Source organism: Felis catus, chromosome C1 (assembly GCF_018350175.1).
Source record: "Felis catus isolate Fca126 chromosome C1, F.catus_Fca126_mat1.0, whole genome shotgun sequence".
In the NCBI taxonomy this organism is placed as follows: Eukaryota; Metazoa; Chordata; class Mammalia; order Carnivora; family Felidae; genus Felis; species Felis catus.
Genome location: NC_058375.1, coordinates 72,199,297 through 72,212,124, shown reverse-complemented (window position 1 = coordinate 72,212,124; position 12,828 = coordinate 72,199,297). Strand labels below are relative to the sequence as shown.

At 36.2% G+C, this 12,828-nt stretch overlaps 1 protein-coding gene across 6 annotated transcripts in view; it reads left to right on the top strand.

Moving 5' to 3' along the window:
• The window catches only part of ZNHIT6 (zinc finger HIT-type containing 6), a 112,907-nt gene that overhangs the window by 8,867 nt on the left and 91,212 nt on the right, over window positions 1-12,828 (top strand). For all 6 annotated transcript variants that reach the window (XM_011284895.4, XM_019837352.3, XM_011284894.4 and 3 more), the window contains exon 5: window positions 2,593-2,696. In XM_011284895.4, coding sequence (XP_011283197.2) covers window positions 2,593-2,696 — 104 coding nt within the window. The remainder of the gene's footprint in view (window positions 1-2,592; window positions 2,697-12,828) is intronic.

The window sequence follows — 12,828 nt, the reverse complement described above, 5'->3', positions numbered from 1 at the left end:
TACAGTAGTTACTGTTTTATTCAGCCAGTGTTTATTTGGGTTTATCTTTATATTTCCCACTTTCTTTGCTCTTTATTCCTTCTGTCATCATCTTAGACCCTTTATTCCTTCTGTCATCACCTTAGACCCTTAGAGATCACTTTTTTTCTGCCTCAGGTACATCCTTTAGAATATCCTTTAGAGAGGGTTTGCTGGTTACCACCACTTGGGTTACTTTGTAGATTTTTTGAATTTTTATTTATTTCCCATTCTTCACTCTAAAATGATTTTTCTCTATAGAATTCTGGGTTTAGAATTATTGTTCCACTGTCTTAGGGCTTCCATTGTTATTGTTGCAAAGTCATCTGTTGTTTTTAATTGCCTTTGAAATCTATTTTACTCTGGCTGCATTTTTTTATGTTTTCTGTTATTTGTACTATAATATGAACATGCATGTTTTCTTTTTCTTCATCTTATTTGAGAATTGTTAGATTTCTTGAATCTGTGTTGTATCTTTGATCAGTTCTGGGAAATTTTCAGCCCATTTCTGATTCCTTCTGTCTTCTAAAACTATCATAAATGTAAGTTAAATCTTTTTTCCTACCTATCCTTTAACTTACTTGATTTTTTGTCTTTTTTTCTCTGTAGTGTATTCTGGATATGTTCTAGCTTTAGTTAGTTCTTATAAAAATTTGCTGAGTCAGTTTTTATAGTTTCTCTTCACTGCAGGTATTTTCAAGCTGTTCTTTTTTTTTTTTTTTTTAATTTTGCATAACTGTTCTACAATCTGTGTATGATTCTTTTAGTGTCTGAATACATGGAGAATTCTCAGCTACCTCTTTTTTTCTCTTTTGGTCCCTGCTCGCTAACCTTTGTTTTCTTGTATTCCTTATGCTTGCTTATTTTTTATTGAGTGCTACTTTTTTTTCTTAAATGATTTGTGAGAACTTTTTTCAAGAGTAGGACACAGGCCTTTTATTCTGCCAGGTACCTGGGAATATTGCAAACCTGGGCCTATCCTAAATCAAGTTGAAAGTTTAAGATTCCCTTGACCACACAAGCAAAGCAAATCATTTCAGACCTGAGCAAGAACTGGCCCATGACCACAGCTTCTGATGAATTGTTTTTCCTCACCCCCTGCACCCTCCACTGTTCTAGTCATTCTGATATAAATTTCCTAGCATGCTCTGGGGGTAGGGTTTATTTCTGGTTCACCCTTACCTGAATATTAATTAGGCATATTCTGTGACTCAGCCTCATTTCATGAGGGGTTCCTAAAAGATTAGAGTCATAACTCCTACTCTCTTACTGAGAAAGCTGTTGAAAGGAAAAGCCTGTATTTGCCAGAATTTGCAAAATTTGCCAAAAAAAAAAAAAATCTGGAGAATTTTCAGCCCATTTCTTACTACTGCTTTGCTTACCTGTCCTGGTTTTCACTTCTCGTTAAATATTGGCGTGTATTTTCTTGTTTTCTTGTTAGCTCTCCAGTGTTTTTTAAGGTGATTTTGAAATGTATTTTATTACATATGTGTCTTTCCCCCATTCTCTGATATTCTTAGATGTTTTCAGTGGGAGAGTTGGTCCTTATAATCATCACCATTACTGAAACCAAAGCCCTATATGTTATAAAATTGCATGTAATTTCTTAAATTATTTCTCTTTTTAACAAGTGATAGCTGACTCTTCCTTTCCCTTGGCTTATGATTTAATTCTCTAACTCTTAGCATTGCAAAACCAAAAACTTGCACTTATACTTTGCCATTTGAGTGTTCAGGGAAGAAAACTTGATGATATTACTTCCTTCACTACTTTCTGGTACTGCCTAGTTCTGCTCAGCCAACCCAGACGGGTAGTGGAGTAAAACATGTCAGAGCCAGAATATTCACATGTCCCATTTTGTATAGCCTACAATAGTAGCTACATTAAGTTAAGCCTTGTAAGTAGGCAATGCCTTGGTTCCTCCCTTGAGTGAACTACCTGTATAGTTGTATACAGCCAAGTATGGTATAAAACCTCAGAAAGGGGTACATGGGTAACTCAGTTGGTCAAGCATCTGACTCTTGATATTGGCTCAGGTCGTGATCTTGCAATCGTGAGATCAAGCCCTGCAACAGGCTCTGTGTTGAGCTTGGAGCCTGCTTGGGATTCTTTCTCTTTCTCTGCCCCTCCGCTCTTTTTCTAAAAATAAATAAACATCAAGAAAAAGTTCAGTAAAAGAAAAGGAACTGTACAAGTAGCCCCTATGAATTACCAAATGACCTGTGTTTTTAAACATCTCATTAAATCCTTCTTTTGGCTTACAGAGCATATGATTAACAAGACAGCCTCCAGAATTAGCTATATCTGGGTTTTATTACAGGCTCTCACTCTCAGAAATAGGTGTATAATGTTGGCATCTCATTAACTTTCCTTCCTAAATTGAGGGTAGTAGTAGGTAGGTACCAGTCTCAAAGTATTGTGAGGATTAAATGAGATACTAATGTTCAGCACAGTTTGTGAAACATAAGTACTCAATAAATGTTAATTATTATATTTTGAACACTGTTTTATTCACTGTTGAAATTTAAGGCATTTTAAAATTAATTTTTCTATTTATTTATTTTTGGTTGTTAGATGTATTTTATGAAAAATCGTGCTAGAAAACAAGGTATTAATTTAAAGCTTCTACCCAACGGATTCACAAAGAGGAAAGAAAATTCAACATTTTTTGATAAGAAGTAAGTTTCTAACTTCATTCTTAGTATATTGGGTATTCTAATTTGATCAGGAACATCTTTGAAGGTTTGGTTTGATATAGAGCATTGCTGCCCAAAGTGTAGTCTGTGAGCTTTTTGTTACTGGTCTGTGGCAAGATGATCGCACAAATTGAAAATAAGCATTTAGAAATTTTAACTAATTTTATGTCATGTGAATAATAAAAATTTGGGCTTACAGTTTGTGTGTATGTGTGTGCATGTGTGTATTTGAGACCTAAGATACCATGGAAGTATTTCAGAGGTTTCAGGGGCAAAATGATGAGTCAAAGCAGGACCCTGCACAATTTTGACCCAAGCAGTTTGGCATTTATAATCCTTTCTACTTAGGGAAATACAATTTCACTTGAAAGCCAATGCTGAGGAAGAGAGAGGCTTGGAAAACTTACTCTGTAGTAAATCTGAAGTATAGATGATACAATAGAGATTAACCTGCTGCTTTCTGAGAGTGTTAGGTCTGAAAGGTCCCATTAGTACAGAGGGGAACAGGATCCCAAAATATTACAAGTAGCCCACTAAATTATTAGATAATACTTTTCAAATGTCCACCTTCTGGATTTAGAGTAAAAAAATTCCTGAGTGAGTTCCTCCTTCCTTAGCCTCTTAGTGACTTAGTAACTGCAACTTAGTAACTTGCAGTTAAATTCTCTGGGCCGCATCTGCATGATGTGGGGGTTGTACTAGGTAAACCCTAAGGTTCCCTTCCAGTTTTACCACTTCATAAATTGAAAAGGCAAAACCATCAGAATTATCATTACTCTAATAGAATTTCCACCTTTTCAAAAAAATATTATATTAGGAGATGGTGTTACCCATTTATTTTTTTATGTTTCAAGAGGAATATTTATAAAAAGTGATTTTGCTTTTTCCTGGTAGCTTTCCAGAAATAAAGTAATGTTTTGCATTTATCAAATATGAGATGATTCCACTGTGCATTTTCAAGCTGACATATTTAGAAATTGACATAATTTGTTTGAAATTTAAGGTAACTGGTTTGTGTCTTCTCAAATATAAAATATATTCCTGTGTTATGAAGGAAACCATTCAGACTGATTGTTATGAGAGCTTAGTTCTCAGCACTAAAAAGCATGTACCCTCAAATGTAAAATTTGGGGGTCTCTATAGATACAAGAATGTATGTTAGAGGTTTTTTTTTTTTCTTTTTCCCTTCCAAAAATAAACATTCAGTATGTCTCTTGGATTTAGAACCCAAATTTATACTCAGTTATTTTGTTACACCTCAGATCTGTGAAGTGGCAAATTGGACTCTTTCTGCATTAATGCCTTTTGCTGGTGAATTTGCAATTGTCTGGGGTTGGTTTTCCTTAAATTTTTTAGTGTTTTCCCAGGAGGACATTAGCAACATACTTCATAACAGGCTTTATTATTTTTTTAATATTATTAAAAAAAAATTTTTAATGATTTACTGTCAAGTTAGCTAACATACAGTGTATACAGAATAGTCTTGGCTTCAGGAGTAGATTCTCGTGGTTCATCACTTACTACAACACCCAGTGCTATCCCAACAAGTGCCCTCCTCAGTGCCCATCACCTATTTTCCCTGCTTCCCCAACCCCTCACACCCTATCAACCCTCAGTTTGTTCTCTGTATTTAAGAGTCTCTTATGGTGTTTGCCTCCCTCTCTCTTATTTTTTCCTTCCCTTCCTCTATGGTCTTCTGTTAAGTTTCTCAAATTCCACATATGAGTGACAACATATGATACCTGTCTTTTTCTGACTGATTTATTTCACTTAGCATAATACCCTCCAGTCCCATCTATGTTGTTGTAAATGGCAAGATTTCATTCTTTTTCATCGCAGAGTAGTATTTCATTGAGTGTGGAATCACACCACACCTTTATCCATTCATCAGTTGATAGACATTTGGGCTCTTTCCATAGTTTGGCTATTGTTGATAGCATTGCTGTAAACATTGGGGTACATGTGCCTCTACGAATCAGCACTCCTGTATCCTTTGGATAAATTCCTATTAGTGCTATTGCTAGGTGGTAGGGTAATTCTATTTTTAATTTTTTGAGGAACCCCCCCCACGCTGTTTTCTAGAGTGACTGCACCAGTTTGCCTTCCCACTAACAGTACAAGAGGGTTCCCCTTTAGATTCAATTTCTTTGCTGTTTTCACACATGTAAAATGGAGCTGATGGTAGCTATTGTGTAAAGTTGTGACCTTTAGTGTATTAATTTACCTAGCCACTAACTGGAGTGTAAGAAGAAATGAGTGTATGTAGCAATTGTAAAACTAATACATCTTCATCATAAAAAAAAGTGTAATGGAAAAATAGCACCTATAAATTCTACTATGTGGATATGACCACTGATAACATTTCGTGTTTCTTCTAATCATGTTTTCTTCTTTTTCCATTAATAAAATACAACATTAAATACAAAGAGTATGCAAAGTTACATGGCTCTTTTCAAGTTCAAAATTATTAATATTTTTGTGAATAAAAGGATACTTTTTTCTGCAGCTGCATTTGTTAATGCAAATCTGCCATATTTCTAAGTAGTGTATTCTAGTTATGACTACCATATTTATTTAATTATTACCATATTCATGAACATTTAGCTTATTTCTGGTTTTTAATTATTAGAAATGCCATAATAAACATTACATTAAACAATTCTTCCTTGAAGAAATTGCTTTGTGTGCTTACATGACTTTTCTTTGCAATCAATCCCTAGAAGTAGAATTGCTGGATCAAAGACTGCATGCATTTAAAATTTTGAGAGGGGTGCCGGGGCTAGTCGGTAAGGGTCTGACATTGGCTCCAGTTATGATTGCATGGATTGTGAGTTCAAGCCCCACATTGGGCTCTCTGCTGTCAGCACAGAGCCCACGTCGGATCCTCTGTTTCCCTCTCTTTCTACCCCTTTCCTACTTGCGTGTGCACTCTTCTCTCAAAAATAAACATTAAAAAATAAAATTTTTGAGAGAGACTTCAAATTACCCTCCCCAAAAAAGTACTGCTTTGTATCTTCATCAGAAAAGTATATGAGAATGCCTATTGTAGTTATACTTGCACTTTAACTGAATGTAAATTTTTCTTGCATATCTGATTATTGGAAAGACTCAGCTCTTGAATTTTCTCTTTTAAGATGTGCCTTTTTATAGCTCATCTTACTCTCATAGGGAATATTTTCACCAGTCTGTTTATCCTTTAATTTGGTCTTACAGTCATTTTGATTCATTTTAAATAGTTGTAAAAAAATTCTGTAGAGTATAGAGATAGGAAAATGGAGTGGTTAAGAGCACAAATTGGACCTGAGCTACCTAGGTTCCTATTTATGATTAGCCTTCTCCTGGCTATGTGATATTAAGCTAAACCACCTAACTTTTTTGTCTTAGTTTCTCATCTGAAAATGTGACTAGTAATACTAAACTGGGACTAAACCAGTTTTCAGTTCCATTTGTGATATATGAGAATACCTATTTAAACATCTTGCTATCACTGAGTTATCTCTTTAAAAAATGTTGCTAATTTGATTCAAATGACATTTTTTAAAATTTCCTTTTATTTAAAAAAAAATTTTTTTTTAACGTTTATTTATTTTTGAGACAGAGAGAGACAGAGCATGAATGGGGGAGGGTCAGAGAGAGAGAGGGAGACACAGAATCTGAAACAGGCTCCAGGCTCTGAGCTGTCAGCACAGAGCCCAACGCGGGGCTTGAACTCATGAACCACAAGATATGACCTGAGCCGAAGTCAGACGCTTAACCGACTGAGCCACCCAGGCACCCCAAAATTTCCTTTTATTTAATTGCTACTGAGATATGAAACATTTGACTACACGTTTCAGAGTGATATCTGAGTTCAAGTGTAAAATTTGACTTGCTGGAAGGAGGGGATACTACATCTTTTCAAAGGATTTATTTTCACTTTCCATGCCCCAGTAGTCTGTTTTTAAGAGACTCATTTTCAATACTCTTTTTCAGCTTTCAGAAGTGATTAATGCTTTGACTCTGAGAAACCTAAATTTGAACATTGCCACTACCATTTAGTACACAGTAGGTGACCTTGGGCAAGATTGAATACTGCATTGAATGGATTAAATGAAGTGATAACTAAAGTAGTACCTAGCACTGCTTCTCTTACCTGAAACCCTTGGGGATATGGTAAATTTACTATATTCACTTCTAGGAGGTCTGGGGCAGTATTACATAAACAATACTATGTCTACAGTGAAACATGCAAATATTTACATTACAATAGGTAAATGATTGTGAACTGGCTCAGGCAGGTTTTGCTGGGTAAGGAGTTAAGGAAAAAAATCTTTAAATTTCAAATATTTGGGGACTTTGTTACTGGTCACATGAGATTTCAGTCCTGTATACTGAGAGGACTGTTATAACTCCTGAAGTATTAAATTGCCCATTTGTTTATTTAAGCAGCTTGAGTTACAGTTTAATAAAAAACTCAAATGGAACTTGTTTAAAATTAAACATTCCAATGTTAATTTCTGAACAGAGTGAAGAATTCTTTGTGGTGTTTTTGTAACTTTTCTGTGAAGTCTGAAATTACTTCAAAATACAAAGCTTAAAAAACCTAAATACCCTCATGTGAAGTGTGACTAATGCTCCATAATTGTGCCTGAGTTACCTCTGTAGAACTATCAGTAGGTTATATAGTAAGTGTAATAGGTACCTTAGAAGCATAGGTTCATTGCAAACCCAGGTATCCTTTATGGTAGGAGTATTTGACCAGTATTCGACCAGTATGAATCTCCTAAGCCTCATATGCAAAATTGTGTGATGTGCGGATTTTTATAAGAATAGGAAATGTAATTTTCATGTTATAGTCAAAGGTGGAATATAACACTAACCAATCTGTGAGGTCAAAAATGTATTTAATAGTGATGAATTTTAGAGGACTGGTGAATTTACAGGAATGTCATAATAGGTAGCTTCAATGAATAAAGAAGAGTTAAGGGATGCTTATGTTAAGAATAAGTTGAGGGGCACCTGAGTGGCTCAGTTGATTAAGCTTCTGACTTGACTTCGGCTCAGGTCATGATCTCACAGTTAGTGAGATCAAGCCCTGTGTCAGGCTCTGCTGACAGCATGGAGTCTGCTTGGGATTCTCTTCTCTCTCCCTCTCTCTCTGCCCCTACCCCCATGCACATGCACACACACTCCCTCTCTCTATCTCTCTCAAAATAATAAATAAACATTAATTTTTAAAAAAGGAATAAGTTAGGCTAAAGCAAGATTGACGTTCTCTCTTAAAAAATAGAAGAGCTTGGGGCGCCAGGGTGGTGCAGTCGGTTAAGCGTCCGACTTCAGCCAGGTCACAATCTCGCGGTCCGTGAGTTCGAGCCCCGCATCAGGCTCTGGGCTGATGGCTCGGAGCCTGGAGCCTGTTTCCGATTCTGTGTCTCCCTCTCTCTCTGCCCTTCCCCCGTTCATGCTCTGTCTCTCTCTGTCCCAAAAATAAATAAAAACATTGAAAAAAAAAATAGAAGAGCTTGATAAGGAAATGTGTCCAGTAGAAGACTCACCTGCTTTCTCTGGAGCAGATCCAGACCACTTCTTTAAAATAGTGACTCTTTCAGGGGCGCCTGGGTGGCTCAGTCGGTTAAGCGTCCAACTTCAGCTCAGGTCATGATCTCATGGTTTATGAGTTTGAGCCCTGCTTCGGGCTCTGTGCTGAAAGCTCAGAGACTGGAGCCTGCTTCAGATTCTGTGTCTCCCTCTCTCTTTGCCCCTCCCCCTCTTGCACTCAGTCTCTCTCTCTCTCTCTCTCTCTCTCTCTCTCTCTCTCTCTCTGTCTCTCAAAAATAAATACTAAAAAATAAAATAAATAAATAAAATAGTGACTCTTTCAGAGCTAACTTGTTTACCTCCTCTCTTTGTGGGGCATTATAAACTTATGTTCACTTTCACTCATTGCTAATCAATTACCGTTGGAAGAAATATGAAAGATTTATATGAAGAAAACCTAAACTCTACTGAATGACTTAAAAGATTGGAACAAATGGAAAAAGGTACCTATTCTTAGGAGACTCAGTATTATATAAATAACATTTCTTAAATGAATGATTTTTATATCTGATGTGATCCTAATGAAAGTACTAATTTTGTTTGGTTTTGATTTGTGATTTTTTTGAGAAAAAGGAAAGAGTTTATAATAATATGACTTACGTTCATTTTGAAAAATAAACATGGGAGAAGCACCAGGAAAAATATGAAAAAGAGTAATAAGGCTGGACTCATTGAAATTTATGAAGTTCTAGTAAAATTTTTTAATGTTGACATACAAATCTATAGTTAGCTTAAATTATAGAAACTAGATGTAAGGCTGTTTGGTACTCTAGCATCTGATGAAGGTAGCATTTCAAATTAATAAAGATAATTACTTAATAAATGGGGTTGAGTCAGTCAGCTTGCCATTTGTCAGAGGAAAGCCGGATTTTTAACTAGAATTTCAGGTGGATCAAAATCCTAAACTTGAAATAAAAAATACTAGTATATTTTCATAATCTTAAAGAGAGGAAATACTTAATCCAAAGCCATAAAGGAAAAAAAAATAACTAAATTTGCATAAAAATTTTAAAAAATTATGTGGTTAAAAAAGACCACAGTAAACTCAAAAGACCAACAGGACAAAAAAAAACTTTAACATGTATGACAAAGAGTGTTTATGCATTAATAAAAAAAATATTGGTACCTAATTAGGAAAAGGGGCAAAAGATAAGAATAGGTGGTCATGGAAAGATACATATTTACATGTGTCATAGAAAGATATGTATATATATAATACATATATGCTGTAATAATATATATATGCTACATATATGCATATATATGCCATATATAATATGTGGCACATAAGTATTTATTGATAATATCTAGTATAATGAAAGTATGGGTTAGCCAGACCAATTTGCTGTTCCACTGTTGCTGAGAATATACTTTAGTGGTCATTTTAGAAGGCAATTTGGTAGTATTTTTCAAAATGTTATATATGCCTACTCAAGGAAGTTAGCCTACAGATGTGTCAGTACAGTTTATAGAGATACATGTATATCTGTTGCAGCACTGTTTTTAATAGTGTAAAAACTGGCAACAACCTCAAGTGTTCATCAGTATGGACTGAGTCAAATTGATAGTCTCTTCACAAGATAGAATTCTAGGTAACCGTTAAACAAAAACAAATTAATTGTAGAAATATTGTCATGGAATGATATCCATGATATGTTCAGTGAAAAAAAAAAGTTTAAACAATTGTCTGAAAGATAGGAACCTCACTTTTCCTGTTTATATAAAGTTTGCGTGCAGTGAAATGCACAGATCTTAAGAATACACGTGTTGAGTTTTGACAAATGCACAGATAGGCGTACCTTTTCTTGTTGCATTTCATTCACTTTACTGTGCTCTGCAGATACTGTGTTATTTGCAAATTGAAGGTCTGTGGCAACCCTACATCAAGCAAGTCTACTTGTGCCATTTTTCCAACAGCATTTGCTTGTTTCATATCGGTGTCACATTTTGGTAATTGTCACAGTATTTCAGACATTTTCATTATTATGTTTGTCATGGTGACCTTAGTGATTAGTGATCTTTGATGTTTCTATTGTAGTTGGTTTTGGGGTGCCATAAACTGCACTCATGTGACAGTGAACTTAACTGATAAATGTTGTGTAGGTTCTGACTGGTCCACCAACTGGCCATCTCCCCATCTTTCTCCCACTCTTCAGGATTCCTATTCCCTGAGACACAACAATATTGAAATGAGGCCAACCAGTAACCCTACAGTAACCTCCTAAAGTGTTCAAGTGAAAGAAAGAGTCTCCTGTCTCTCACTTTAAGTCAAAAGCTAGAAATGATTAAGTTCAGTGAAGAAAGCATGTCAAAGCCAAGATGGACCTAAAGCTAGGCCTCTTGTGCCAAACAGCCAAGTTCTGAACTCAAAGTAAAAGTTCTTGAAGGAAATTAGAAATGCTGTTCCAGTGAACACATGAATGGTTAAGAAAGCAAAATGACCTATTGCTGATATGGAGAAAGTGGTCTGGATAGAAGAGAAACCAGCAACATTTCTGTAAGCCAAACCCTAATCCAGAGCAAGGCTCTAAATCTTTTCAATTCTATAAAGGCTGAGAGAGGTGAGGATGCTTCAGAAGAAAATTTTGAAGCTAGCAGAGGTTGGTTTGTGAGATTTAAGGACAGAAGGTTTCCCTGTAACATAAAAGTGCAAGGTAAAGTAGCAAGTGCTGTTGTAGAAGCTGTAGTAAGTTATCCAGAAGATCTAGCTAATACAATTTAAAAAGGTGATTACACTAAACAACAGATTTTCAGTGTAGACAAATCAGCATTATATTGGAAGAAAATGCCATCTAGACTTCCATAGCTAGAGAGGAGACCAATGGCTGGCTTCAAAGCTTCAGGGACAGGCTATCTTATTAGGAACTAATGCAGCTGGAGAGTTTAAGTTGAAGCCAAGGCTTACTTACCATTCCCAAAATCCTAGCATTATGCTAAATCTACTCTGCTTATGCTCTGTAAGTGGAAGAACAAAGCCTGGATAACAGCATATCTGTTTACAATATGGTTTAAGGAGTGTTTTAAACCCACTGTTGAGACCTGCTGTTTAGAAAAAAAGATTTTTTTCGAAATATTGCTGCTCATTGACAATGCAGCTGGTCACCCAAGAGCTCTGGTGGAGATGTACAATAAGATGAATGTTGTTTTTAGGCCTGCTAACACAACATCCATTCTGCAGCCCAAGGATCAGAGAGTCATGTCGATTTTCAAGTCTTACTATTTTGAGTCTTACTATTTCAAGTCATACATCTATAGCTACCGTATATAGTGATTCCTCTGATGGATCTGGACAGACTTCATTGAAAACCTTCTGGAAAGGATTCACCATTCTAGATGCCATTTAAAAACATTTATGATTCATGGGGAAAAGTCCGAATATCAACATTCACAGGAGTTTGGAAGAAATTGATTCCGTCCCTCATGGATGACTTTAAGGGGTTCAGGACTTCAGTGGAGACAGTAACTGTGGATGTAGTAGAAATAGCAAGAGAACTAGAAGTAGAAGCGGAGCCTGAAGTGAATGAGAAGTGGGGTGCCTGGGTGGCTTAGTCAGTTAAGCATCTGACTTCAGCTAAGGTCATGATTTCACAGTTCATGAGTTTGAGCCCCGTGTCAGGCTCTGCGCTGACAGCTCAGAGCCTGGAGCCTGCTTCGGATTCTGTGTCTCCCTCTCTCTCTGCCCTTCCCCTGCTCACGTTCTGTCTCTCAAAAATAAATAAACATTAAAAAAAAAAAAGTGGAGCCTGAAAATGCAACTGAACGGCTACAATCTCAATAAAACTGGATGAGGAGTTGCTTGTTATGAATGAGCAAAGAAAGTGGTTTCTTAAGCTGGAATCTACTACTGGTATAGATGCTGTGAAGATTGAAATGACAGAGGATTTAGAATGTTATATAAACTTAGTTGATAAAGCAGTAGGGTTTAAGAGGATTGACGTCAGTTTTGAAAGAAGTTCTGTGGGTAAAGTTCTATCAAACAGCATCACATGCTACAGAGAAATCATTGGTTGTTGTCTTACTTTTTTTTTTAATGTTAATTTTTGAGAGAGAGAGAGAGTGTGAGTGAGAGGGGCAGAGAGGGAGACATAGAATCGGAAGCAGGCTCCAGGCTCCGAGCTGTCAGCACAGAGCCATATGTGGGGTTCAAACCCACAAGCTGTGAGATCATGATCTGAGCCAAAGTTGGACGCTTAACCAACTGAGCCACCCAGGCACCCCAATTGCTGTCTTATTTTAAAAATTGCCACAGTGACCCCAATCTTCAGCAGTTGCCACCCTGATCAGTCAGCAGCCATCAGTACTGAGGCAAGACCCTCCCCCAGCATAAAGGTTATGACTCATTGAAGGCTCAGATGATGGGCAGCATTTTTTTTTTTTAGCAATAAAATAGTTGTAAATTAAGGTATCTACAGGTTTTTTTTGACATAATGCTATTGCACATTTAATAGACTAACAGATTACCATATAGTGTAAAAATAACTTTTTATGCGCTGGGAAACCAAAAAATTCATTTAACTGGCCTTGTTGCAATATTTAC